At 49.7% G+C, this 26,390-nt stretch overlaps 1 protein-coding gene and 1 long non-coding RNA gene across 9 annotated transcripts in view; both read left to right on the top strand.

The window, feature by feature from the left end:
• Window positions 1–26,390, top strand: part of LOC128081179 (uncharacterized) — a 123,231-nt gene that overhangs the window by 35,248 nt on the left and 61,593 nt on the right. The window lies entirely within an intron of this gene.
• The window catches only part of CBFA2T2 (CBFA2/RUNX1 partner transcriptional co-repressor 2), a 51,604-nt gene that overhangs the window by 2,514 nt on the left and 22,700 nt on the right, over window positions 1–26,390 (top strand). The window contains exon 1 of one of the 8 annotated variants that reach the window (XM_052684123.1): window positions 13,847–13,962. The exons of 4 other annotated variants lie outside the window; for them this stretch is intronic. In XM_052684123.1, the coding sequence (XP_052540083.1) occupies window positions 13,947–13,962 (16 nt within the window). In that variant the 5' untranslated portion in view covers window positions 13,847–13,946. Of the gene's footprint in view, window positions 1–13,846; window positions 14,078–14,853; window positions 14,990–21,028; window positions 21,298–26,390 lie in introns of those variants that run through there. 3 more of the 8 variants (XM_052684126.1, XM_052684125.1, XM_052684124.1) reach the window with 3 other exon arrangements.

The raw sequence follows: 26,390 nt of genomic DNA, 5'->3' as shown, positions 1-26,390 counted from the left end.
TCTTCTGCCATGATAAATACCACTACTTGTTGCCCTCTTCTACTGGTGTTGGGACACTTTGCTCACTTCACATCCTCCCCATTACCTCTGCCCTGCTGTGACTTTGAGAGACGGCTTCAGATGTAGGGGCAGACACCTGCTGAGCAGCAGTTAAGTAGTGTGATTGCAGCAAGCCCTGCCTCTCGTGTAATCATTAGCCTGTGGATTTGAGGGGAAAAGAAACCACCAATGTAATACGAAGTTTCTTGCCTTGTTACAGTTTAGACTTTTTTATTTTTTAGAGTGAGATCTCCCTTCCGAGCATCTCTTGCTTCTCTCTTTCTCAGCAGGAAATTCTCCATCAGCACACGTTTGTATGTGAGGAGGATGCAAATAGCTGCAGGACTTCGGCTCTCTCTCTTTGGATCCTATAAATCAGTCCTTGCGTATGCTTTACTGTCCTATTTATGAGCCTGCAACTAATACTGAATTACATGGCAGACTACAACTTACAAACTGCTTGTTGTCTCAGCAGGATACAGACACAAATTAAAGTGGAAAAGGGTTGGATTGCTTATTTCTTTAATTTTCTCTTTTCCTTTGTTTATATTATGGCAAATGCTTCTTTTGTTTCTGCTGCATTTAAGTTTTTGACTGACCCCAGTGAGCAGAGCTGACAATATCTTATTCCCTCATGGTATTATTCAGTCTTTTCTCTAAATGTGAGCAGCATTTCTCAGTATTTGACACGGATTTGAGGCTGCATATAAGCACTTACGTGTTTGCTCTTGCAAAGACTGGGGCCTATAGCCTGAGAGTTGCCCTGGTTTTGAAGAGGGAAGAGGGATAAAACCAGTTCATCAGTGATATTGTGGCAGAACGCACCAAACATCAGTGCTGGTCACTTTTAAGCACTATCTCTCTTGTGCCCAAGAGCAAGCAGTGCCATAGTGTTGGAAACCATGCAGGAGATCAGGGCAGACGGTCAGGTTGGCTGAGCAGAGGTCTTCTTGTGCAGCTTAGGTGGAAGAAGAAAGCGTATTGTCGGTGGAAGTGACATGGGTGGCGTGGGAGGACTACAGAGATGTTGTTTGCCATGGCAGGGAGAGCATATGTGTGTGACAAGAGCTCAGTTAGAGTTGAAGCTGAGCAGAACTTTAGGGAAAAGCAAAAAAAGTCTATTTAAAATACGATAGCAGCAAGTGCAGGAGCAGAGATGACACTGTACTGTTACTTGGTGAATGTCACATCACAAATAGGGATGCCAGCAATGCAGAAATGTTTAATGCCTTCTTTGCTTCTGTGGTCAGCACCAATGATGGGCTCTGGGACCACCAGAGGCTTGAATTTGAAGACTGTGACTGCGCTAGTAATAAACTCCTGGCCAACTCTGAACTCGTGTGCAATTTGCTGCTCCAGCAGGATGCATATAAATCAATAAATCTATGGGGACCAATGGGATTCATCCCAGGGTACTCAAAGGCCTGACCGATGTCATTGTGGGACCCCTCTCAATTATTTTTCAGTGGTTCTGGAAGTTTGGAGAGGTCTCAGTAACTGGAAGCTGGCAGATGTGGTCCTAAGATACCAGAGAAAATTGTGGAGGTGGTTATTGTGGAAAATACTGAAAAACACCTGAAGCACAGTGCAGTCATTGGTTGTAGCCAGCGTGGATTCACAATGGGAAAGATCTTTTTAATGAACTTTTTATAAGGTTTATAATCTTTTTATCACAAGGGAAAAGAAGACAAGGCATAATCTTGTGGGATTTCAGCAAAGCTTTCAATGCTGTTTCTCCCAGTATTCTTCTGGACAAACTGCCCAGCATACAGCAAGACAAAATCAGAATGCATTGGCTGAAGGATTGGCTGGCAGATCAGGGTCAAAGGGTTCTAGTTAATGGGATTGCATCAGACTGGCAACCAGTCACTAGTGGGGTTCTGCAGGGCCCCATTTCCAAAGCAGTTCTCTTCCATATTTTCTTCAATTATGTTCTTAAAGTTCTTGAGGATATGTTAAATTTGTGGATGATGCTAAATTGGGAAGAGCTTTGATTCTCTTGGTGATAGAAAGGCCTTGCATAGATATCTTGACAATCAGAGGGCAGTCCCCAACTGAAGTTTAAGAAGAGTGCACGCAGTATTTGTCTCTGAATGATGGAGCTGAACTGCTTTGCTTTCAAAGGCAGCAGAACTGAACTCCAGGGACCACGGAACAGGCTGCTCAGGGCAGTGGGCACAGCCCCAGACTGCTGCAGCTCACTCAAGGTTGGATTTTGGGTGGTCCTGTGTGGATCCAGGCGTTGGACTCCGTGATCCTTGTGGGGTCCCTGCCAACTCAGGATGTTCTGTTGTTCTGCAAAGATAGATGCTAGCTTTAATGTGGAAAACACCCTGAGCTACATTCTCTCTAAGAAGAAGGAATTACCCAGTGATGAAAACTGTAGGAGGTGGGTGAATGCTTTATCACACTGCTCGGTGCAGTGTGTGGGGGTGTTCTGAGTGAGATTGTTATGCCCCTAAGGCAGCTAGAAATAGTGGTCTGTCAAAGCAAGCAGGCTGGAAACAGCCAGCAGTGAAGATGGCTGCTGCAGGAGGAAGGAGCTGCAGTGAGACGCTGCATCGGCATCAGCACAGGTTTGCAAAAACCTCATACCTGATTCATCCACTTGCTGTGAGGGAGGGATTTTCTCTTTGTCTTGGAAAAAAGACCCCACAGGCCTTGAGCAAGATCATTCTTTAGCTTCAAAACCCACAAATCAGCCTTGTATAGCTGTTTTCCTTTTCTCCGAGTTCCCTTTGCAGGAGAAGCAGGCACTTGTGAGCGTGATTGATCTCTCCTTCCTTGGACACCACCTCTCTTTGGATGTGATGAATTGTTTGTTCAGATGCCTGAGCTTTTTCACAGACTGCAAGGGGAGGCCAGGCTAACTGGTTCCAACTGTGGTAACTCAGAGTTACATGTAACAAATCTTGCTCGTGGTGCAGCTAGATATTGTACATCCCTATCTCTGTTAGACTGATCACTGGGAGGAAAGTCACGCCATTAAAATCCAACTTAAACAAAAACCCGTAAGACTGAAGGAAGACAGTGATCTTGTGCTCAATGTGTGAAACCAGATCCTGCCTCAGCTATGGTGCTTTCTGCAGCCTTGGACAAGTGGTTTGAATGTTTTTCTGGATTGTATCTGAAGTGTAAGTGCATCTTTTCAGTTTTGCAATATAAACCATGTCTGCTAGAAGCACTTTAAACCTTGATCCTTTTGCCAGATCCAGGTCAGGAAGTGATTGCACAGGACCAAACACCAGCAGGTATGACAAGGCTGTAACCTCTGACAAGAGAAAGTGACCAGTGCCTGGCATGCCACAGAGAGGGGATGCTTAGATGACTCCGCTGCAGCCAAAGCATTGTATGCCTGTGGCCCAGCTTGGAGTGGTGAAGTGCTAAGGATAACACCAATGAGCCACACTGCTGTTTTATTGTGATAAACATAAAACGTGTTGTGTCATTAGCAGCTTTATAGATAGGGAACAGGTAGTGATGTCCACTTGGTGCCAGGAATTGAGCAGGCTGATTGCTAGCACAAGGCATCACTGGTTCTTGTCACTGGGCTTAGCATCTGCCTGAGAAATGCTGCTGGGTTTTATCACTGGTCTCTAGGAAGTGAATAATTAAGATAGAGTTGTAATTTGTTTAAGTGCAAATTATGTTCATTGCCTTTGTTATCAGCCCAGTGATTTCTACTGTATTATGAGTACAGTTGCTGGGTCTGTTGGGAAGATTCTTAATGTCTTTGAGTATCCATTACAGAGAAATACTTCGTACTTGTTCTGAAACTAAATGGACCAGAAAGAAAGGAGAAATGTGGGCCTGCTTTGAAACTTCGGGATGTTCCATATTAGTTTAAGGCACATGCTGACTTTCTGATATGCAGAAATTAAAAACAGTCTGTGAGGAGCTTGGTCTCAGTTTCTATATGCTGTAAACTAACTGGCTTAAGGTGTTAGTCCTTCCTTGCAGTAGTGTTGGGGAGAGTGAAAGGAACTCTTTCTAAAGCCGTAAAGGAAAGAGTTTTTTTCTGACTTGTAAGTGAGGATAAAAAAGAGCACGTACTTCAGGTAGAGCTCGTGTTTTTGACTCTGACTAAAGCAGGACTGCAGGGGGGTATGTGAGCCGAGTACAGTTTCCATCAGCCTGAGCTGCCAAGGCTTCACAGCTGCCTCAAGAAGTTACCAACAGATATCCTCTGTGTAAGAAGTCCCAGAGGCAGTGCTTCCCCCAGATGCATGATTTGCCCAGAACCCTTCCAGGCTGAAAGCCATCTTCCTGAGGCCACTTGTCCAGCCAGCGCCACTTCTGTCACCGCTGCCCTCCCACCCATCTGTGGCACCCAGTGTGTGGTTTGATTCAGCTGTGATGGTGTCACTGGATGTGATTTTTACTGTGTCTGTGGACACCATGTTAATCAAGCCTGGCCTTCAGGCTCAGCTAACATTGTTTTTGCTCCATTTCATTCTTTTCTAGCAAGTGAAGCACTAATTTCTACTGTCTGGTGACTGGATTCAATCCTGCACATACGTTTTCTTGAAAGAAAGTCTTTGCAGTCTTGTTGGAACGTAAAAGGTCGCACTGTTCAAACAAGGATTTTCTCCAGTGTAGAGAATTGGTGGAATTTAAGAGAATATTTGGTGATGGCTCTCAACCTTGAGTTTCAAGGATATTTTCAGAAGATAAATGGCATGTTGCTGTCTCACCTTTGGGTCCATAGATGACACTTGAAAGCTTTACAAAATACTGCAGAATTCTCTCCTTACCAGGTATGGTTTTGAATGGAAAAGGTAGCAGTAGCTTTTTTTTTTTTCCTGTGGATGTCTTAAAATAATAACTTGACTACTTAGCATTGTTTCTGCAAGCATTCACTGACTTTCTCAAAGCAGATGTAACAGATATGCTGGTTTGCTAGCATCAATAGCAGCTTCTCCCTGAGCTAAACATCCGCTTTTCTGTATCCGTGTGGTCTCTTGGGAGTTGGGCAGCCACTTCCTAACAGTACACTTAGTCACTGTAGCAGCAAGTTCCTCTAACCGTTACCACCAGGAGCAATCCCACCTGGCTTCTCTGTGTGCTTTGTCTAGCCATTTCTGGCATACAGGAGGTGTAGATCTTAAGTTCCCCCCAAATCCAGAAGTAGCAGAGTGTAGGGGCTTGCTCCTGCTCAGCAGATCCGTGACCCCACAGCCTTGTGCCTTCTGCATCTCTGCCCTGCTCCTCAGGAAGCATGGCGGGAAGAGCCTGGTCATCTTGCAGTCAGCATTCCTGCTGCTGACAGTAGCGATGGGAGTTGTTTTTTTCACACCTTGAGATGTGCGTGGTACTTACCAGGGTGCTTGTCTCCCTCCACAGCCTCTGCTGTAAGCATCCCACCCAAAAGTTTGGCTGCCTCTGTGCTGAGGATCTGTGACCTGGCTCTGATATGGCGCAGCTGTGTAACCTTGACTCAGACCGCTGAGAGAGAAAATCTGAGAGATAAGAAGGGTTGAAACTACATCCTGAGGTCCCTGAATCACTCAAGAAGGAAAAGAAGTAAAATGGGGAGGTAGCAAATCCCAAAAGGAAGAGAAGAGGGAGGCTGTGTGCTGCTGTATGTAGGGCAGTGCTCTGCCAGGGGCTGTGGGCTTGGCTGGAGCAGCGGTGGGCACTGGAGGGATTGGGCTGGTGGCAGACAGCAGCTGGGCCTGGGACCTTCCCTGTTGCCTGCCTGCCTGCCAGCAGTAACTCTTTGGATGCCTTATCAGGAGCGGTGAGCACACAAATGCTTCTCCTAATATCTCATTACATCCCAGTTATCTTCTGTGTGCGTTAGCCAACAAATATTTGCTTTATACTTCTAAGTTCTTGTGTATCCTGCCTGCGGAGTCTCTTTCCATCTGGCTGGAGTTGCACAAGTGAGCTGGGCTGGAAGTGCAGGGTGCATCTTCAGGGCCAGCTCCTGCAGCATCTTACAGGCAGCGGCGTGGGGGAAATGCTCAACCTTCCTTTGCCTTCACACGAAGCAAGGAGGACAACAGCTGCTCCTTTGCACCCACCGTCAGGGCCAGCTTGGATCTCTGCAGCCTGTCCCCTCCTCGAGGCTTTTGCTTTGCAGTTGTGTGAGTATTGCAGGTGACGTTTTATGGCTGTGTTGTGGGAAGCAAATCTTTCAATGGCTTTTGCTTCAGCAGAAAATTATTCCAGCACTTTTTTCAAGGATGTGAACGTGCGCTGCGTGGCACTTCCAGGTGCAGATGAGGCTGGTTTGCCTGGTTTAGGTGTTGGCAGGTAATTGCATGCACGGGGGGAGGGGGGGAAGTGGGGGGTCACTGAAGTCAGGATGTTAAAACACAAAGTCATCAAATGGCTCCCATCTTCCTCCCCCTGCGGGCAAGCTCCTTTGCGTCAAAACAGCCTGCCTAACAGATCTGCAGTCAGAGCCCTCCCTTCTCCCTCAGTGGTTTGGTGGGGGCCAAGAAGCCTCTGATTAATTGTGACTGTAGAGCACTGAACTTGGAGGGGAGATGAAAAACTCTAAAATGTTTGCCTCCCTGGCAGCATACATGTGGGTTGGTAATTGGGTTTATCTTGTGACATCATTAGGATCTCTGACATTTCCAGCTTAGAAACAATAACTCTCCTTATCCGTCGTCATGTTTTTCTAATTAAAGACAAAGCTTAGTAAATATTTTTTAAATGATTGAATTTCCCGAGTATGGAAAACACATGTTGGGAGTCGGGCACGCAGAGTGCAATGTGCCTTTTCCCATAGCATCCCTTTGAGCGTACGAGTGCAGATACAGATTTAGAGCTGTGGGTGACAGGTTTATCTGGGATGATTGGCAAGGATTTATAAACCAAGGGGGGATTTACTTAGCTCTCATTCCCTCCTCTCCCCCCTTGCTTTCCCCCAATCCCGACCCCAGTCTCAGAAATAGGAAATTGGGATCACATTAAACCCTAATTGGTTTGGCTCCAGTAATAGTTCGGGGGCTGCCAAATAGTTAATTTATTGTGTGAGAGTTTGGCCATGTGTTGAGAGGCAAATTTGCTTTAAGCAAGGGATCTTTGTAAACTGTGCCTCCATTCATGTGCCAGGTCCTGTTTACAAGGCGGGGAGGCAGGGAGCGGTGCAGACGGCAGGAGGCTGCTTTCCATGACAATCAGGGCATGGCGAGGGGGGGAACCCAGCAACTGTGCTCTGACATCTCCAGCCCCCCCTGCTTCTCGTTCTTCCTTTCTCCCCTCCGACCCGCTCTCAGAAATAGCTGCATAAAAGAGCTTAAAGTGGTTTTAGCTGGCCTGTACGATAGGCGTTTGGAAACGGCCAGCTAGATAAGATGTGGGAGGCTCTCTGGAGAATAAATGCGTCTGCGTTGGAGATAACAGCAGGCCTGGGCTGTCACCTCTGAGCGGGGCCAGGTGGGAAGTCCCCGGGGTGGTAAGATTGCTTTTCCTCTACCACACAAGGAGGGGCCAGGGGAAGCCCGGCATCGCTGGCTGCTTTCCTTCGGCCCCCAGAAGCCCTCTTTGTTCCAGCCCTGCTGGGCTGGTGGCTGCGTTGCCGCCCGGCTCTGCTGCTGCAAGCTGCTTCTGTTGGACCTGCAGCATCTCATGTCCTTGGCTCCTAGCTGGCCTTCTGGAAGCCGGGCTCCAGCAGGAGAGCTTGAAGTATTGGCAGTCCTTCTTTAGGCTGACCCCTCTCACTTGAATGGGAGTAAATCAGATCAAGGAGGATGCTGCAGCCTGAGCTGTGGACTCTCGCTCCTAGCGTGGCTCTGGTTTTGTAGCAGAATTGTAAGGAATAAATTTGTGGCTGTAACGTTTCCCTTCGTTTCTTGCTGAGTTAAATAAAAAACTTCATGGCAGAGAGCTTCCAGCTCTGAGGCAACAAACTCGTTACTGCGGTGTTCAGCAGTGCCCTTTCTGTGTAAGCTGCTGTTTCCATTGTGCACTGGATACCTGAGGCTCGATATTGTGACCCTTTAATTTTCAGCTGCTAAAATGTGCCGTGCAAGTTGGCTAAAAGGGAAGAGCTCAAAGGGGAATTTGAAATAGTTATGCTGTGGAAGCAGTGTGTTTCTTTGGATATTTCTTAAGTGCTGAGTGTTTAGGAGAAATTGATAGGTAGCAGCAGTGCACTCTTAGCAGTACTTCTCCGTCTGTAACTCTTGCTTCCTGGGATGTAATAAAATCCATTAAGTTCTATTTATGTTCCAAGGCCCAATATAGTAATAGTTTTATTTAGATAATTGTGGCTGTTCTGCTGATAATCAGGAGACCGAAAACTTCCAGCCTTGCTGCAAAAGTCAGGCTGCCTATTTCAGGGGTGCGGTGCTGGCACAGCCAAATGTCTGCCAGTTTCTCCAGGAGAGATAGCAGCTCACCAAAAGGAAATGGGATCAAACAGAGCCTCTTCGGGCTCCCCCGCTGCCCACACTACCACCTGCTCCTCGGACACCAGCTGTCGTGTCGGGGCTGTGCTGGCTGTGCTGGCTGTGCTGTGCTGCCCAGGTCTGGCACCGAGGTGCTAGCAGGGTAAGGCCTCTCTAAGCGCTTTATGGAGACAAATTGGACAGGTATTAAGCAAACAGCAGTTATTTGTTCTGGAGAATGTCTTTTCATCCTGAGGTCTCAAAGCAGGTTAAACATTTATCAGGGAGCCACTCCCCACTTTCTCATCTTCTGCTTAGTTTGAAATGCAGCCATTTCTCAGCCGAACTGCTGTAATTACTTTGAAGTACCATAGTACTTCCTCCACTTTTGGCAGGAAGTAAAGAGGAATACTGTACTCCATTGCAAGACAAAATAGAGATCAGCAACAGGGATTTTTTTCAAAGAGCAGATCTGTCTTCTCTGCCATTAAAACCAAGCTGGATGGGAGCCTGATGCCCATTTCACTTCTGTGATGCGAGCATGGCGGTTCCAGCACACAGCCTATGTTTATGTGATGATTTAAAGCAGCAAATTCTAGCCAGAAATTCTTTCTAGTTCTTTGCTTTCCTTCTGCTGCTTGCTTCCCTGTTCACACTGAAGATGCCAGTGGATCACCTGCCCATGGTGAGTAACGATATGAGCCATACTTGGTGTTGGGCTGAGAAACTGGCATCTGCAGGAAGATTTTTCCAGAGATGTGATCCAGCTCTCAGGTCAGGAAGTGCTGAAAAACCCTGACGCCTAATTTGAGATTACTTGTGTCAGCTTAAGTACCCACTTCCTCTATGAGCATGGACACCTGCTGGAGGATATTTTGGTGCTTCTGCCATGGCTGGATGTTCACACAGACTGATTCTTAGAGACAAAGAGGAAAGGCAGCAACTCTGACAGTGGTGTCCAAAAAAAAAAGAACGTGTAAGATTGGTGGCAACCGTGAAGGAGACTTGTTCAACAGATCTAGGAGAGCACTGCCAGGACCACTGCGAAGAGAAAGCAGCTCCGTGCTGTGGGGTAGGGGAGAGATCTCTCACTTCATGCTAAGCGTGGTGGCTGTTTAAAGGCCCTGTCACCTGCAGCTATGTTCAGAGAAGGGAAATACGCATGTCCATGCTTGCCTTCCTTTCCTCTGTTCTTCCTTTCTTCAGCCAGGCTAGTCCTCGCCTAAATGTGTGCTGAGAAAGGAGGAATCGGAGTGTGGAGACGCTGGCAGTGGCTTGTCCTTCAGGTTGTAGGCCTGACTGCTGGGTAACGGGACCTCAAATCAGCAGTGTGCAAAAAGGAATTCTTGGTGAACCATCTGCTTCCATTTACCACCGTTCATTTATCTCTCTGCTGCAGAAGTCTGACCTTAGATTACAGCTCTTCGGCCACATGAGTCACCAGCTTTTAGAACACACTGATGGGTGCCTTATGCCCAAGGGGTGCTTTATTTCTGTGAGTGTGGCCAGCCCCTGTATCCAGGTGTGCCTGACACCTAGAAGTTAATTTGATGGAGTCTCCTGAGGAAGACTCTTTGACTGAGGCAGATGCCCCTTTTCTGGAAAGCTCGCATTGCTCTAGCATAGTCTATAGGAGTGCTACTCCTGGCTCTGAACACATGCTGATTTCCCATGCAGCAGGGAATGGTTTGTGGTTCTTGTTGCTTGACAGGACAATTTTTTCAAGTTTTCCTCCATGCCTTTCTGATCTTATTTGAGGATGAACGCAAGCCTGCAAAAATCTTCCCAGCTTCAAGCTTGAAATGCTGTTTATGTTTTGGTCCTATCTGGGAACTCTCAGTACGTTTGTGTTTCCAGCAGCTAAATCTGGCTGAAAGTGAGACAGGGTCCAATGGTGGACACAAATGCTGTCAGTTTAATCTCTTGGCTTTCCATGCTAGCCCTCTTGCTAACCCAGGGCTCATTCAAACATTTTAAATATTTATTTTACAGGGGTTTGTACAGTGCAGTGATCACAGCATTGAGCTCTGCTCTTTGGTTTATGTTTGTGGATTCTGCATTGCCAAAAGGAGAAGTGGTGTGATACAGCTCAGTGCTGGAACTGAAAAGATGAGCAGAGAATGCTTACAGGCGCAGTGCCCTCTCTTTCACAGGTTCTCCTGGTATTGAAGGACCAGCCTGGATGCTGTACCAGGAGGGCAGCTCATGTGACAGAGGTGAAACATACATGCAGGGCAAAGCTGGCAGTCTTCTGTGAGCAGGAGAGGAGCAGAGTGGAGAGGGCTAGGTGTCTCAGCTCAGCCCGTAGAGGCAGCAGCCACAACACCCTGCTCTGCCTTCCCTGCCCCTGCACAAAGCAGCACCTGCGTTGCCTTGTGCTGGTTGTGTGCTGGGGTGCTCTTTGAATCAAAGACGTTCACAGGCATGTCTCCTTCCTTTTTCATCTTGCTTGCACTTATCATACTGAACAAATTTCTTCTTTTCTTTTGTAGTACTGCTTTTTCAAAGGTGTTTCGAAAGAGGAAAAAGAAAATTACTTTATTCTAAAACATCTTTTTGTGTGTGTGTGGGTACGTGAGTATCAGAACACGGGCGGTTTGTACAAGTTTCTTGATTTGCCTGATCTCAGTTTTATTTAAATGTTAAGTTTTCAGCCACTGCAGCTGCCATTTCATCAGATTTTATTTTCCATTCAGTAATTACAGCAGTTTCCCTTGAGCCCCATACCTCTAATTAAAAGAGTTAAGTTAGCTATAAAGTTATGAGAATAAAATTACTTCTGTTTTTATGGTAAAACATACTTGCAAAAACAAGGCCTGTGGGCTTCGTCTCTGCTCCTGCATGCTGTGCGTGTCACATCCCTGCCTCTCCTCCACCCTTGCCAATGCTGTTGACGTTGCCTGGGCACCAGCTGCACCGGGCTGACAGCTGAGGCCGCAGAGCTGGGTGCAGGCAGCCTGGGCAGGGGGGCTTGCAGCACACTGCAAGGAGCTGAAGGCCGGGACAGGGCTGGTCCTGCACAGAGCCCCAAAGATGTGTGGTGGCCAACTCTGTGCTGACCGTCCCTCCAGTGTGGGGTGGAGCCAGAGATCAGAGCGAGGGCAGTGCAAAGCCCAGCTCTGCTATGGATGGTGAGCTCCATGTGGCTGTGCTTCCCAGAGCAGCTGCTCTGTGGATGGAGATGCACCTATCTGCACCTGTTTTATAACGCTGAGGCAAAATATTCCAGGCCTCCAAATAGTTTATATCCCGGCAAACATATCCTGGCAGCGGGAGTGTGAGTTTCCATCTCATTGAGCTGCTGGCAAAGCCCTGGTAATTCCAGTCACTGATACGGCGTGGGGATGATCCCAGCACGGTGGTTGTGTCAGGTCACAGCGTTGCTGCTTTTCCTCAGCGCTGTGTGTGTGTTTACACTGAAGGGTGAAACAAAGTGCTGAAATGTCCCTTCTGTGCTGCTGGACCGAGGTACCACGAAGTCAGAGAACAAGTAAGTGTTTGAGGATTTTTGTACGGTGAGCATAAAGTGGCTTTCTGCACCTAGGTTGTAATGAATTGTTTTCAGATACTGTTTTTGTTGTTTTTTTTTTTAAATGCAAATCCTGGCACTGGTTCTCAGTTTCACAGAGGCTGACTAATAGCAGGAGTGAGGATCGCCTTGTGCTGCAGCCCAGTCCCTCTCGCCTCAGCATGAAAGCAGCTGCAGGTTTCGCTCTGTCCCCAGGCCCATTTGTGGCACATAGAGGGGCCTTGCCCTGCGGGATGGGGCTGGATGGATTGGCCATGAGCTCCTTCGAGCTGCACACTGTGGCAGAGGCAGCACACAGATATGTGTAGGCATGGGAAACTTGCCTTCAGCATTGTTACGGATTTTATGGTGTCTTGCAATACAAGAAAGAGAAGCCTGCTCTGCCTGCCTTGTATTACGTTACACGGCTTAAGGCAGGCACATGCAACATTCATTTTAGAGGTCCATCATCCATTACCAGAGACAAAGGAATGTTTTAGTGGGGCTTTTATAAAATTTGTATGCTTCATCAAAGGTCCCATTGTTCCCTTCTTAAAGCAGGATTATCTCTCTGGAGTTACCCATTCTGCATGGGTCAAGCAAGCGGCAGCACTCCGTTTTCACAGCCAGCTTCTGGCCGTGGGGCTGTGCTGAGACACAGGTGAGGAGGAACAGCAACACGGATTGGCACCTGCAAAGGGTTTGCACTGATGTTGGCCCTGTTGGGCTTGGTCCAGGAAGACTTTGGAGAGCCTTGGAGGTGTGAGTGGCAGCCCCAGCACTCTGTGCTGCTCCCAGGTCCTGTCCCTGTGCTGCTGAGTTGGGAAGTCTGGAGTTTTGTCCTTTTTCTGAGGTGAGCAGTCAGGAAAACAGTTTAATTTGCTGAAGGATCTTTCTTATCTAAGTTGATCCCTGGGCTTTCTTGAACTAATCCCTGAATCTGTCAGCTTCGTCTGTGCAGAATTTAATTTTTGCTCAAGTTATCTCCATTCTTCCAAAATAGATTAAATCTGGTGGACCTTCTTTCTTGATGGACTAAATCAGATGGATTGTATTTTGGATTAAGTCAGATGGACTGTGATTCTGGATTAGGTTCAGTTCCTCAAAAAATCAGGGCTAAGGACCAGGTAACTTCTTTCACCATGCTGTCACACCCAGACACTTGGAACCTGCAGGGCAATGGGTTTGCTTTTTTTTGTAAGCATGCCACTCTACTCTCTGTGGTTGCATCTTGGAATCATAGACACATTAAGTTGGGAAATACCTCTCAGATCATCAAGTCCAACCCTAACCCTTCCACCATGGCCAATGACCACAGTCCTCAGTGCCATATCTCTACATTTTGTAACACCTCCAGGGACAGTGACTGCACCACCTCCCTGGGCAGTTGTGCCACCGCATCACTGCTCTTTCTGAGAAGAAATTTTTCCTAATATCTGACCTTGACGTCCCTTGGCAGAACTTGAGGCCATTCCCTCTCGTCCTGTCACTGTTACCTGGGAGCAGAAGCCGACCCCCACCTCCTGGTCTTAACCCAGATGTGTTGATCATGGCACTGGGACTGGCAGAAGGGTGGGAGCTGGGTGCAGGTGGGCAGTGCAGCCATGAGGCATGGTCCCAGCCAAGACCCGTGGCAGCGAGCTGCAGCAGGGCCATTCTGCTGCGCAGCTCTGTGTCCCACTGGCTGTGATAGGCAAGTAGTCTGCAGAAGCTGACTGTGTGCTAATAACCTTGCTCAGTGCAAAAATCAGCACACGGGGTTTTAGGTGGCCTTGGTTCTGTAGGAGCAGCATATTGTGCCGAGCACAGACACAAGCCGGGTAGGAGCTGCTGTAACCCTGAACCCCTGCTGCAGCAGGACCAGGTGTTTGCCTTTAGCTGCAGCTGCTCCATCTGCAGGAACAGGTGGAGTTGCTGGGGATAGTCAGCAAAACACAGCTGGGAAAAGTTAAGAAGAGAGGAATGATGTGCTGCTTCACCTGGGCAGAACGGCCTGGAGGCAAAGTGCCTGCAATACACACTGTGTGGTGACAGCATGGGCTCGGGGTGGATTAATGAAACGAAGAGGAAGTAAGTGTGTGCCTGAACTGTTGGTTTTTCCTGGGTAGCACTGCAGCCAAATCAAATCAACTATTTCAAGAATGCGTGCCTTTGCACCTAACCTTGCTTCATAGCAGCATTGCTGGTGAGTGTGTCTTTTTCATCTCTTACTCCTCTTACTCCAAGCTTTTATTGCTGTTTAAATTAGGAGGTGTATTGCAATGTATGTTGGTTTTTGGGTTTTTTTTTTTAACTTGTGGTGTACAAAATGGAGATTTTGATAGCTGTTCAAATTTCACATCGAGTGTCAGCCAGTTCTGGACTGAAGATAACTCTCAGTCTCTTCCCTGTGTGAATTAACAGACTGCAGCCCTGTGCTGTGCACCTCTGCCTCCTTACATGTGGTTCTCAAAGTAACACTCAACTGTTCCTGTGAGGCTGTTGAAAACCCCTCTCTTTGAATTGTCTGAAGTGTTTCTGTGCGTATTGCTGGCTTGGTGGGGCAGGCACTGCGCAGCCAGCAGAGCTCTGCGGATGGAGGAACAGGCTTCGCTAACTGTGTGTGCTGATCTCCTCTCCATCTCTCTCATCTAGCTGGGAATCTTGTTACTGCTGCACAGTGGGAATGTGGCTGTCTGGAGGAGGTGGGGTGGACACTACATTTTTGATGGGCAGCCCCACACAGGGCTTTGGGTGCACGTGTGCTACGCTTAGTGCTGCTCTTTGGCAAGCACACGTTGAATCCTGCTTGTTTCCAAGGTGGATGAGTTGTGTGCTCTGCTAGCCTGTTCTGTTGTTTCTCTGGGAGAAGCTGGCTGTGTGTGTTGGTAACTGTTGAGTTACGGCCTGAGCCACTGATTGAGCACCTGGGGAAAGGACCCGGCTAGCCCTGGGAGCACAGGTGCAATTGAACTGTGGGACCAGAAGAGGTGAAGCCTGGCTGCACCTCTCTTAGACCTCACTGAAGGGCTGACTGCCACCAGGGAAGGATTTCTTGGTTGGAGGTTGGAGATCCTCCCTTGCGCAGGTTTCCCTGCGATTAGATGTTCAGAGGCAGGTGAGCACCTTTCCTTTCTCTTTGCAACACCTTTCTATCGCACTAGTCCCTTTGTCTTTATGCCTTCTGTATCGCTGTTCTACCTCATTGGTCTTTCTGATTGTTGCACCATATTTTGCTGCAATGATCTGCACTCATTTTGTTGAACGAGTTTGTTTTATAAATCTGGTGAAGAATCTTCTGATTGAATCATTTTTCTGTTGGAAAGCAGCCATTTGTCAAGATTGAAACTTTCCCTGGGACCAATATGTGTGCAGGAAATCAGGATTTCCCCTGGGCGCTCTGTAGTATTTACTAAACTGTACAACATGGCCTAAATAAACATGCAGCGATGTGAATGTGGCTCTTTGGCATCCTGGTGGAATGCAGGCTGCCTGGGGTCTCCCTGCTTTGTGCCTTACTTCTGCAAGAGGATTGTGGTCTTTTAGTATCCATAAGGGAGGACATAGCAGGGAGCACGAGGAGAAGGCCTTGTGCTAGTACCTGAATATAGATTTCCACCCTCTTAAGATTCTTCAGAGTGTGAACCCATGATGCTAAAAGCTTTTTCCCAGGCATGGTTACAGTATCTCAGTGTGTATTTTCCACTGAGCTGCTGAATTACTGTTTTCCTTCTGCCCTTGGCTATTCCATAGCTGTATCTCTGGGGCTGGGTATTTCAGACAGGCAGAGCTCTATGCAGCACTGGGCTGGGGGCTCCCACGTGAGCTGAGTCTCACCACTGGATTACAGAGGACAGGAATGCTGGACCTTTTTTTTTCTTGAAAACTTGTAAACATGAACTTCCTGCTGCCGTGAGCTGTGAGTCTGCAAGTAGGCTTTGCTGGTAACAAAAATGAAGGGAATAGAACTTCAGGTCCTCAATCACCCTTCCTGCACCTCCTAGGGCTGTGCAGCAAAGGCAAATCAAGGATCCCGTGTGTGGCTTTGTGCCTCTGCAAATAGGTCTTGTTTTATTTTTCCTTCCTCCAGGCGCCCAAATATGGATGCAATCCTAATAGAAGCCAGTTGGAGAGTCTCAAAACCTTAATGATTCTAGAATGGTGTTTCCTCACTTGTTTTCTTGTTTCATTTCTCCTACCACAGAGCTGATCTTTAGCAGGGAGTTAACCCTCCCACATCCAAAGGGGATGTTTTAGGGTGATGCATAAGCCAAACTGGCAGCTGTTTGGCTTTGCGTGTTACCACCGGTGTCACTTAGCCCTGCTTTTGTTCCTGCCTGCAAGGGGAGATCTGCTGGGTGCCATAAAGCACTTCAGCTGGTGGTTTTCACCTTCTGCACTTAACATCTTGCTCTTCTGCATTTTGTGCACCTCTTGGTGCCAAGGCAAATAGCAGTGCAGGCAGCCATTGTCCCAGCCCCTCATGCCTCTTGGTTTTTGGTTGGTGCATTGCTGGGCTGCTGCAGCTAGCTGCAGTGGTTGGGCACAGGTGTTGTGTGACACTGCTGGGCTGTCCATGGGGCATGTGGGTGCCAGGGAGATGGTGAAGGCAGGCTGTGGAGCAGGAATAAGGCCAAAAAGGAGATTGAAAGCATGGAGTGGGAAGGGGAAGAGGATCTGGAAAGGAAGGAGGAATGGCTACAGGGCACCAAAATGTGAATAGAAGGAATGAGAGCAAGGAGCATCCAGCAGGATGAAAGGTGAGGAGGAGGAGGATCCGGATGCAGGCTGAGCTCTCTTAATGAGCCTCCCATTTAATTAACATTTCTTCACACTGAAGCACCGTGGCACAGCCATGATCCAGCCTCTCTCCTCCTGCCTCCTCTGGCTGCAGCTCCCTGCCGAGGCCCTGCACACCTTCCCATGGTCAGCACTCAGCAGCAGGCAGGAGGGGAGCACAGCACTGTCCTGCACGGATCGCTCCCAGCAGTGCCCACATCAGCCTGCCTGGAGCCAGCAGAGGAAGCTCAGGATGTCGGCCAGGCATGGAGTGCTGGGCTGGGGCTGGCTTTTGTATTTCCCCCTCCGTCCACCCTCGTGGGCCGGCTGACAGCTGAAGAGGAGCTGACAAGCACAGGCGTTGGGAAGGAAAATGTTGAAGAAAAAAAAAAAAATTAAAAATCGACAAAACCAGAAGGGAAGTTGCCGTTTAAACCATGTGGTTTGGGTTGTTTGGTGGGGGGGAAGGGAGGGAGCTCTGCTCAGCACTAACACTGCAAACCAGCAGAGCTCTGGCACCAGCTGGAGAGTCCGGCCTGAAGCCCTCAGTCAGAGGCTTTGCTGGAAAAAAGGAGCACAACAGAATGGAGGATTTTTTTTGTAAGCCTGGTGGGCAGCAGCATGGCATGGAGGCGCTGTGTTACGGGACGTGTGGTAGCACAAGGAGTGCGTGTGCCATGTGCAGCTGCCTGCAAAGTGCCTGCAGCTGTACTGACCAGGGGCACAGGGGAGGGAAATGCGGGGTGAAGGAGGAAAGGTTCTGTGAAAGTGGTGGGAGGTGAAAGAAAAGGAGTTCCCAGGGTGAGAACATTGTCCTGGAAGGGGAAAACTGATGGTAGGAGGGCAGGAAGCGAGCCGCCGCTTAATGGCCCAACCATGGGGAAGGGCTTGGGGTCTGCCGCAGTCTGTTTGGTTTTGATTGTAAATGCTGCCCTTCCTGGGATGAGAGCAAAAGCACACATTGTGTTGCTTTGAGGTGTGTTCCCGTGTGCTTGCTTGGCTTGCAGGCCCTCCTGCTGGTCCCCGCGTGGCTGCCCAGCAGCCACTGTCACCAAAGCTGCCCTTGGAGGGGTGGGTGTGTGCCTTGTGGCAAACCTCAGCCATCCAACAGGGCTGCTATTGATTTCGTACCTTTTGACCTTGCTCTTTGGAAAATATTGTCAAGCTGCAGAGCTGTTGAACTGGACTTAATCCTCTGCAGGCTGGGTTTTACACTATTCAAATGGGCTTACTCATTTTTTCCATATTTCCACGTTTGGTTTTAATACCCATGACAACTGCAAACTGGGATTTCTAATCGTAGCATGGGTTTTTGGTTTAGGAACCAGTCTCCCCCATTATTTTGGATGGGACATCACCCCCTGAGCGTTTCCTTCGTTTATGTGGTCAGAGGAGCAAGGCTGCCTTTGCCAGAGTCCTTTTCCCTTCCTCCCCCTGCCATCAGTCAGCAGCCATAAGTGAGGCTGCAGGAACTTGGTGAGGTTGTGCCTAATTGGTGAACCTTTGCTTCCACTGGTATTCCCTCAGTGTTTCATCGTAGTTGTTCTGGGTGTAAATTCAGCTCATTCATTTAAAGCCAGCCTTTGGTGCATGCATTACTCTGGGTAATGTTGAAATGATACAAATGCTGAATCCTACACGTGTATGAGGCAATATGATTAGCTTTACTTGACTAATTAAGCTTGTTAACATAATCTGCTGTGTGCTAACTTGATGGAGGTATTAAAAAGAAGATATTTGTTAAATGTGATAAATCTGGGAGGGGTGCAGCCTCTGAGGGAGGCACAAAGGAGGTGATGAGACATCAGACTCTCTGCCAAACCCAGGTCTAGGGGAGGAGGAGGTTCCCAATTGGTTTCCATCAGATTCCAGTTAGCATGAATTTACAGTTTCCATTTAGCTTGATAGATGGCTTTGGCCACCTTGGTGTGCTTGGATTTATTTTCTGTGCAATGGAAAGTGATCAGCCCAGAATTGCAGAGGCTTCCTGGGCTGCCATGAGTGCATGCTGAGCTTCTTTCCAAGGTAAGAGCATGGTGGGCAGAAAGTAAAGCATCAGTGGTTCTGAAATACAGTGGCACTGAAGGGAAATGAAGAAGTTCAGGTCCCCTATGCTCTGTGGGAATGGGCTGTGATGGGCATGCAAATTCCACTGCAAACTGGAAAAATTCTTCAGATTTCTCCACTTTCCTCAGAAACCACACTGAGCAGCAGGTATCAATAGCTCCCACTGTTCAAATTTTGTTTGCATCGTTCTTTCCATGGAACATTGCCGTGAGAAGAAAGCAGCAGCAGATAGACGTGGTGAGTCGGGGAAAGCAATTTCCATTCTGCTGCTGGCTGGCCTTGCTCTTTCCATTGTGCTGTCCATGGACATAGGGATCTGGGCTTTGGGAAGTTGGTGTGATATGCTTTCAGAGGGCAGGCTGCCTGTGGGTTACACAGGTGAGTGAGCTGCTTGGGGGCAGTAGGTGCTGTGGCTCAGGGCTTCTCAACGGTTCTCATCTTCCCTTGCTCGCTTTGGGAGGAGTGCTGGCAGGAGGCTCAGCACAGTGTGGGCTCGCTGTGGCACCCAGGTTCCCCCATCTCTAGTTAATGTGACTTGAGGGCTGGTGCAGGTGTGGCAGCAAGCAGCAATTCCTACCTGGACATCGTCATGCTCTTGTTTAGTCCAGTGTCTACACTGAGGTCCTTGCATTAAAATAAGATTAAAGAAGGGCGTAGGGGGTGTCAGTTAACCTGCTTCAATTAGCCCCAGAACACTGCTTGCTTTCTAAGAGGACTTTCTCTGATGCTGTTGCCCCAGAGACCCATCACTGCAGTTTGGCTGCAGCATCCGCATCCTCCTCCTCCCCTGTGCTCCTGCAGCAGTCTTGGAGTTCCTGGGTAGGATCTGTGCCGCAGGACAGGGCAGGAGCGGCAGGGCCTGATGCTCAGTGCCATCAACACTGGGGCTGCTTCCCTCTGCCTGGAGCCAGTCCTGATGGGCAAAGCTGCTGTGTGACCTTGTACCTTGTGGAGCTGCAGAATGATGCTGTAAGGCACCAAATTGTTGGGTGTTGGGACCGTGGAGATCAGTTTTAGGAATCCTGGTGCTCATGGAGCTGCTTACTTTTTGTCTTGCTTCGTTGTCTGTCTAACTCAGAGATTAGACAGAGGTTTTTCCATCTTGGCATATGAAATACTGAGAGCTTTGGTATTTTGCACAACCTTCATTGCAAGTGTCAGAGCCCCGGTAAGGCAGAACACTGAGCTGGAGTGCTTTGGTGATGTCCTGGGTTGTAGCTCTGCAGGGCCACCAAGCTGCAGGGGTCCAGGAGGATGGCAGCAGTATGGGGGTGCAAGTGGAAAGACCCTAACAAGAGGTGTTCTTGTGCTTGTGAGCGAGTGAATACCCACCACCTGTGCACCAATGGAGTGCAGGGTTCAACTTGTGTCTTTTCTGGTTTTGGGAAATGAAAATCCCTTGCACTGGGCAGTGGCAGCTCTTGTGCTGTCCTGGCAAGGTACATAGGAGTCTGGCTGGTGGAGGGAGAGCTAAAACTGCCTGCAAACACTTCATAAGGATTACATCACAACCTGAACCTGCAAAACACAGCCTGCTGTGGTGAGTTCCTCCTGAGCACTTCACATCCACCTGTGTGCTCCAGTGCCCAGACTGCAGAGCGGGATATTTCTGCAAGCAAAATTCCAACATCCCTTCTGCTCCTCGGGTGGGATGTGGGCAGCTGTGCTGCTGTCAGTGTGCTGCTGCTGCTCGTGGGGAAGGGGCTGTGTGTGGGTGGCAGAGCCACCGGCGCTGCATTAGGGCACAGCATGGTCCTGCAGAGAGATGTCCAGCAGCTTTCCCTCACACGCCTGCAGCCCTCGTGGGCTTCACTCCACCTATAAAACATTTAGGATTTACATTTTGCTTTAACACTTCCTCTTCGATCCCAGCTAATAAGTTACACATTTAATTGCTCTTCCTTTGAATTTTCCAGCCCTCATTTGGTACCCTCGCAACATCGGTCTCTTGTTATCTCACTGCTGCCCCTAATTGCTCCCACATGCCGCCTCGCAGACTCCATGGCGGGGTCTCGCAGGGGAGCGCGCTCGAGAGCTTGCTGCGCGCGGGGGAACGAACCATCGGGAAACCGATGGGCGACTTCATCCACCGGTTCACCCCGATCTGAAAAAGGCGAAGGCTCCTCCCGGCCATGATTTACAAGCGACTTGCTTCCCAGCTCGCGGGGCCCTGCCCGATGCCGGGGGCTCAGCGTTGCATACGGAGGAGCGGGTGTCCCTGCGCGGTGCCACAGACCCGCGCCACGTCCCGTGCGGGGCGGTGCTGGCAGCTGGCGAGGCGCCCGGCAGCGCGGCGCGGGCAGGAGCGGGCGCTGCGAGGTGGGAGCCGGGCGGCTCGGCGGGACCTCCCCATCTGGGAGCCATCTGTGTTTCCCTGGAACCGGACAGGCGGCTCCAGGCAGTGAGAAATCGCAGATGTGAGGGACCTGACACATGTCCAGCTAATGAAAGGAGAAGGAAGGCTGGGCTCAGCCTGCGCTCCCAGATTAAGAGCGGTGGAGGAAGAGCCTTTTTATTTATATTGCAACGAAACGAGGTGTATTCAACAGCAGCTGGATTGCGCTAACCTCGCCGCGTAGGGTAAGCCGGCTGCTTCGGAAGGAGCCGCAGGGGCTCATGGTGCCATGCTGGGGGGCTTGAGGTGCTGGGGAGCACCCCGAGCCCGTGTGCTGGCGGCGGGAGGGGGAGAAACTTGCATGGACGCAGGGATCCTGCAGCTGAAATAACATGGAGCCAGGGGAGAGCTGCGGGGGGGTTCGCTCTGTGTTGCCGTGGAGTGGTTTCAGTTTGATTTCTTTTTTTTTCTTCCCCCTTTTATTTTTCCTGAGCGGAGGGTTGGGATTGGTGGTTTCTGGGGAAATGCAGAGCCAGGGAGGTTTTTGTGTGCTTTAGCAAAATGCGTTTTTCTGCTGTGCCTCGTCTCGCTCTCATTTGTGCATGCAAATTTTGATGCTGGGGGAAATCTGCAGAGGCAGATTTGTTCCGTCAGCCCCCAGCCCTCCTCACTTCCCTGCGTTTTCGCCTTTCTCTGCATTGTGTCAGAATGCTCCTTTTTGTCTCCGCGCTCCTCGCGCAGCAGCCGATGCTCCCAGCATGTAAATCTGTGGATCGATGTGGCACAGGAGCGCACCTCCCTGCCCTGACGCTTCCACTGCTGGGCTGCAGCTGCTGCATCTCAGCTCCTACTTTACTCCATTGCAATTTGACATACCTCCTCTTCCAAACCTGCCCTTTCCCCTTGGTTTTGGGGAAGTTCAGCAGTTGCAGACGCTCCTGTGCAGCAGCCGGCTGGGAGCACCCCTCCAGGGCACGCTGCATTCCCACCCCAGTTTTTGCTTTCTCTCGGAGTTTGCAAAGGGCTGGGATTTAGTTTTGTTGTTGGTTTTTTAAATACGATTCTGAGTCTGCTCGGTGTCCCCAGGAGAGCCAGCAGACAGCAGCTATGCGAGCTGGGCGCCTCACAGCACAGCAGCACAAAGGAGGAAATAGGAGCAGAAAAGCTCTGACAAGGCTATGCAGTGCCCAGGGGCAGCACCCTGTGCTCCAGGCCAGCAGCCCTGCCTGCGGGGGGGTTTGCCCAGCACGTGAACACACTGCTGGCTGCAGGAGCAGCTGCTCCAGGGACTTAGGAGCAGGCGGAAGTTTTGCTAGCATCAGGGCGGTGCAATTGGCCATTGAGCAACCTAAAGCCTCAGGTTCTTGCTCAAGTCCCAGGGAAAACTTTTCCTTTGTGGGTTCTGTAGAAGGAAAAATGAAGGGAAGGATTTAAGGATGTGTGAGGAGCTGAGCATGGTGATTGGGATGGGGATGTCTTGGAGCTTGGTGGCTGGTTATAGTACGTGTGTGGCATCTCTGAGTGCAGATGTTTTCAGAGCTGTGCTCTAGACTCTGGTTTTCAGTTTTATATGGAAGTGGTGTTCTGACTTTGGGACTACTGAGGCTTCATCAGAACAGTTGTAAATCCTCTGCCAGGTGCCCAGAGCTACCCCAACTCTAGCAGCCAGCAAACCCTGCAGCCCAGGGACCCTGGGTGGGAAGCCGGGTGAAGAGGACAAAGCAGAGTCAGGTTGGGCAAAGAATGACCACAAGGAGAGCGCAGTGAGCAGAGGGTCTGAAGGGTTGTGGGGGCAGGAGGCTTGCTAAAAGCAAGCAGAATAAATTTTTAATCTGAGAAGTATGTTACGCAGAGATTGCCCCAAGGAAAGAGCGGAAACTCCATCCAGTAGTGAAAAGGCCACAGTGGTGCTGTTGTGTGGGGTCCTGCACCCTGTGATCTCTGCAGGCTGCCCTGTCTGGGTGGGCAGGAGTTCATGAAGCTAACAGAACCAAAGGTCCTTTGGGATGGAGCAGCTAGGGGCCTCTGCTTGTTTGGCTTTAATTCTTCAGGGTTTGGAGGAAAAAGAACCAAGATGTGTGTGTACAATATTTATAGGATATAGCTGGATGGACTCATTTTGAGGACTTGTGCATGTGTAAGAGGTTTAAGGCAGCATTGGCTGATGTCTTATATCTGAACTTGAGCTGGTCATAATCTGTTGCTGCTTGGGTTTGTTCCCCATAACAGAAGAGCTGACTTACCAGTACCATGATGTTGCAAGCTTCCCTTTATGGCCCTGAGTCCTCCTGTGCAGGGCTGCTGTTAGCAGCTCACTGTGAGATGGGCTCAGATGCAGCGTGGTCCCTGGGGTAGCAGTGCTGCAGCTTTCCAGGAGCCCTGAAACTTTTCTGCAGTGGAGCCTTAATTCAGGTGGCATCCTGGGAACAGCTGGAGATGGGAGCAGCACAGACCTCGGTTTGGAAGCAGGAGGTGCTGCTCTCATTGCTGTGGCGCAGGATGGAGGCTTGAGCTCAGCCCCTGAGCCTGATGTGACTTTCTGTCACCAGACTTTGGCCTTCCCATTAGTTTGTGTGTCGGCCACAGACATGCACGAGGACAGTGGCAATTTCAGAGGTCTCAAAGCATTTTAAAGTATAATATCGTGGCTTTGATTGGCTTTGTTCAGTGTAAAATACAACGGAGCTGGAGGTTTGTGGATGAGCTCCCTGGGCTCCCTGCTGCTGAGGAGCAAGCCTCCCTTGCAGCGCCTGCAGCCGTCCCTTCCAAAGGACCTGGAAAACCAAACCAGCACGGCCGTATGGGTCCAGCCCCACGCTGAGCTCTCCCCAGAGGGGCAGGATGAGGTGTGCAGTGCTGGCTGCGGGCCGGCAGCCCGACCTGTTGCTGCCCGCTGTGTGTGCGGGGCGGAACAGATGTGCGGTGCCGCGTGCCGGCCGTGCTGCAGCACCAGGTGCAGCCATTGTTCCCATCGGGGCCATTCACTGCTCTCGGCGGCTGCGCCCCGCGCGCTCCCGCATTGTTTCCCATGGAAATTAGCATTAAAAACCCATCCGAAACCCCCATGTCCCTCAACTGCAGGTGACTGTTATTGGCCCCAGCTGCCACCCTCGTGCTTGATTACTTCCATATGGGGTTGTGGCAAGAAGTAGGATCCACTCATTGATTTTTTTTTTTTCCTTTTTTTTTTTCATTCCCCCCACCCCGCGCGCACTTCAGCACTCCCACAGAACAATGCCCTGAAATCTATTAAGGCCCCGATGGGCTCTGCGTCCCAGCCACCATCACCGCCGCGATGACCGTTTTACAAGCAGAGCTAATTATGCCCTCTCCTGCCTCCTTCCTTTCCTAACCCCCACCCCATAAATGTAAAATAGCCAGAGGGCAGTTGGCAGTAAATTAAATCTTTGCGGTGTCCTGAGAAGGAGGTTCCTTGCTCACAGGAAGGAGTCTGCTGCTCTTTGGATGTTTGTTGGGGTTTTTTATTGTTAACCTGAAAATTGGGAAAGTCGTTCCTGGCACACTGGTTTGCCACTGCTGTTAAGCAGACGAGCAGACCAGGATGGGCTAAAGGGGGGGGAAGAAAAACAAAAAAGGAACAGGTTGGTGGTTAATTCATTTCTGGAGAGGAGCTGGAGGAAAACTGTGCAAATAGAGGTTGCAGAGTGCTGGGAGCTGCGTGGCCTTCTCCCAGCATGGTTCATAAGAGGGCTGCAGCCAAACCCCAGGTCTCTCCTGAGTTTGTCACCAATAGAGCAGCACAGAGCACTGTAGGGCTGTGCCTCTCACTGCCATCTTGTGATTCAGGGACAGATTTGTTCCTGTGGAGCAACCGCTGCAAGGGGAAGGTTGGGAGCTCACCCCAAGAAGCAGTCCATGAGCCCTGAACTGCCATGGGACAGGCAGGGATGGGTGAGCACAGCTGTATCTGTGCTGTTGGAGCCATTGGGTACAGCATCTCTCATGCCCTCCTGCCCTAATGACACAGGTGGCCCAGTTTGGTGACTCTGGAGGGAGGCTGGGCTGTGCACTTCTGTGGAGTGCTAATGGGTTTCCCATAGGATGCACTTCTGGTCTCCCAGAAGGAGTTTGCAGAGCTGCAATGGATGGAGTTTATGCTGGGGGCTGCTGGCCCAGCAGCTTGTTGAAGGGATGATGTACTCCCATAGATTTGTGCCCAGCAGGAATGAGTCCCAGCCTTGGTTCTGAAAAGATCCTGGATGCTGAGAGCTGTGAATTGTCCAAATTGGAGCAAGAAGGAGGTCCTATTTTACTCCTCCACTTTTTTTTTTTCCCTCCAGATTACACCAGTCCTTAGAATACCACCCCAGCAGTGGCAGAACACTGTTGGGATGCTTGGGATGCTCATGGCTCTGGACTTGCTTTTTGTCCCATGTCAGAGAAGAGAAAGCTCATTTCCCTCATGTGCTTGCTGGAAGATGTGCTAAGAACAGAGAAATCCTTTTAGTTCTGCTGACCCAGCAATGTGGGGCAAGGCTGTAGGTTGGGCACTTCTATGGCCCCTGCAGGTGAGTGCCAGGCGAGGGCTTTGCAGGACAGCTGGAGCAGGACAGCAACCTCATGCGGTATGCTGAGCAATTCTCCTCAGACTTGTTTTAAACCCTTCAAAGTCAAATCTCAAACTTCGGGGGTTTCTTCTCCCTAATTAAATTAGCAGGCCATATGGTGTTTACTGTGAGCGCCTGCAATATGGAAGGAGCTGCCTCCTGGATCACTTTCTTTTTCAGAAGCTGCTGCTTTACCTGATGTCGCTGCTCTGAAATGTTCTTTTCAGCAGCAGGCAGGAGGGGTCACTTCAGCCCTCTGCACTGTCGGTGTCACCTTTGGAGCAGGGGTTGAGCTGAGCCAGGACCTTCCTTGCTCTTGCACCCCCGTTTGTGTTCTCCCCATGTCCGTGCTGCTCATGGCAGTGTGCAGAACATAGCTGGGTTTGGTGCGTTTTCCCATGCAGGTGACAATTGCTTTAATGATCTTGGAGCTGAGGAGACTGGAAAGCAACTGAATGTTAGGGGGAGGCTGATATTGCTCTAGCAAGGATTACAGCTACTTACTGAAGCTACCATTGCTGTTTCAGAAATATATAAAACTGAAAGTTTTGGAGTTCTGCTCTTTGTTAATGGAGTATTTAAAAGCGGTTACTTTGCTTGTGCTTTCATTCATGCATGAAGGCTGGAGGAAGAAATAAAGACTGGGAGGAAGTCAGTCTGTTGTTAGTCTGTTATTGGACCTTTGTGTTGAGGTGAGGAGCAAAGCGGGGTAGGAGTCTCCAAACCTCCAGGGGGAAAGAAGGAATGAAATCTCAGAGCTTGCTGCCTGT

The sequence above is a fragment of the Tympanuchus pallidicinctus genome, unplaced genomic scaffold (genome assembly GCF_026119805.1).
Source record: "Tympanuchus pallidicinctus isolate F22 unplaced genomic scaffold, pur_lepc_1.0 scaffold20, whole genome shotgun sequence".
In the NCBI taxonomy this organism is placed as follows: Eukaryota; Metazoa; Chordata; class Aves; order Galliformes; family Phasianidae; genus Tympanuchus; species Tympanuchus pallidicinctus.
This window is presented reverse-complemented; position numbering and strand designations above follow the sequence as displayed.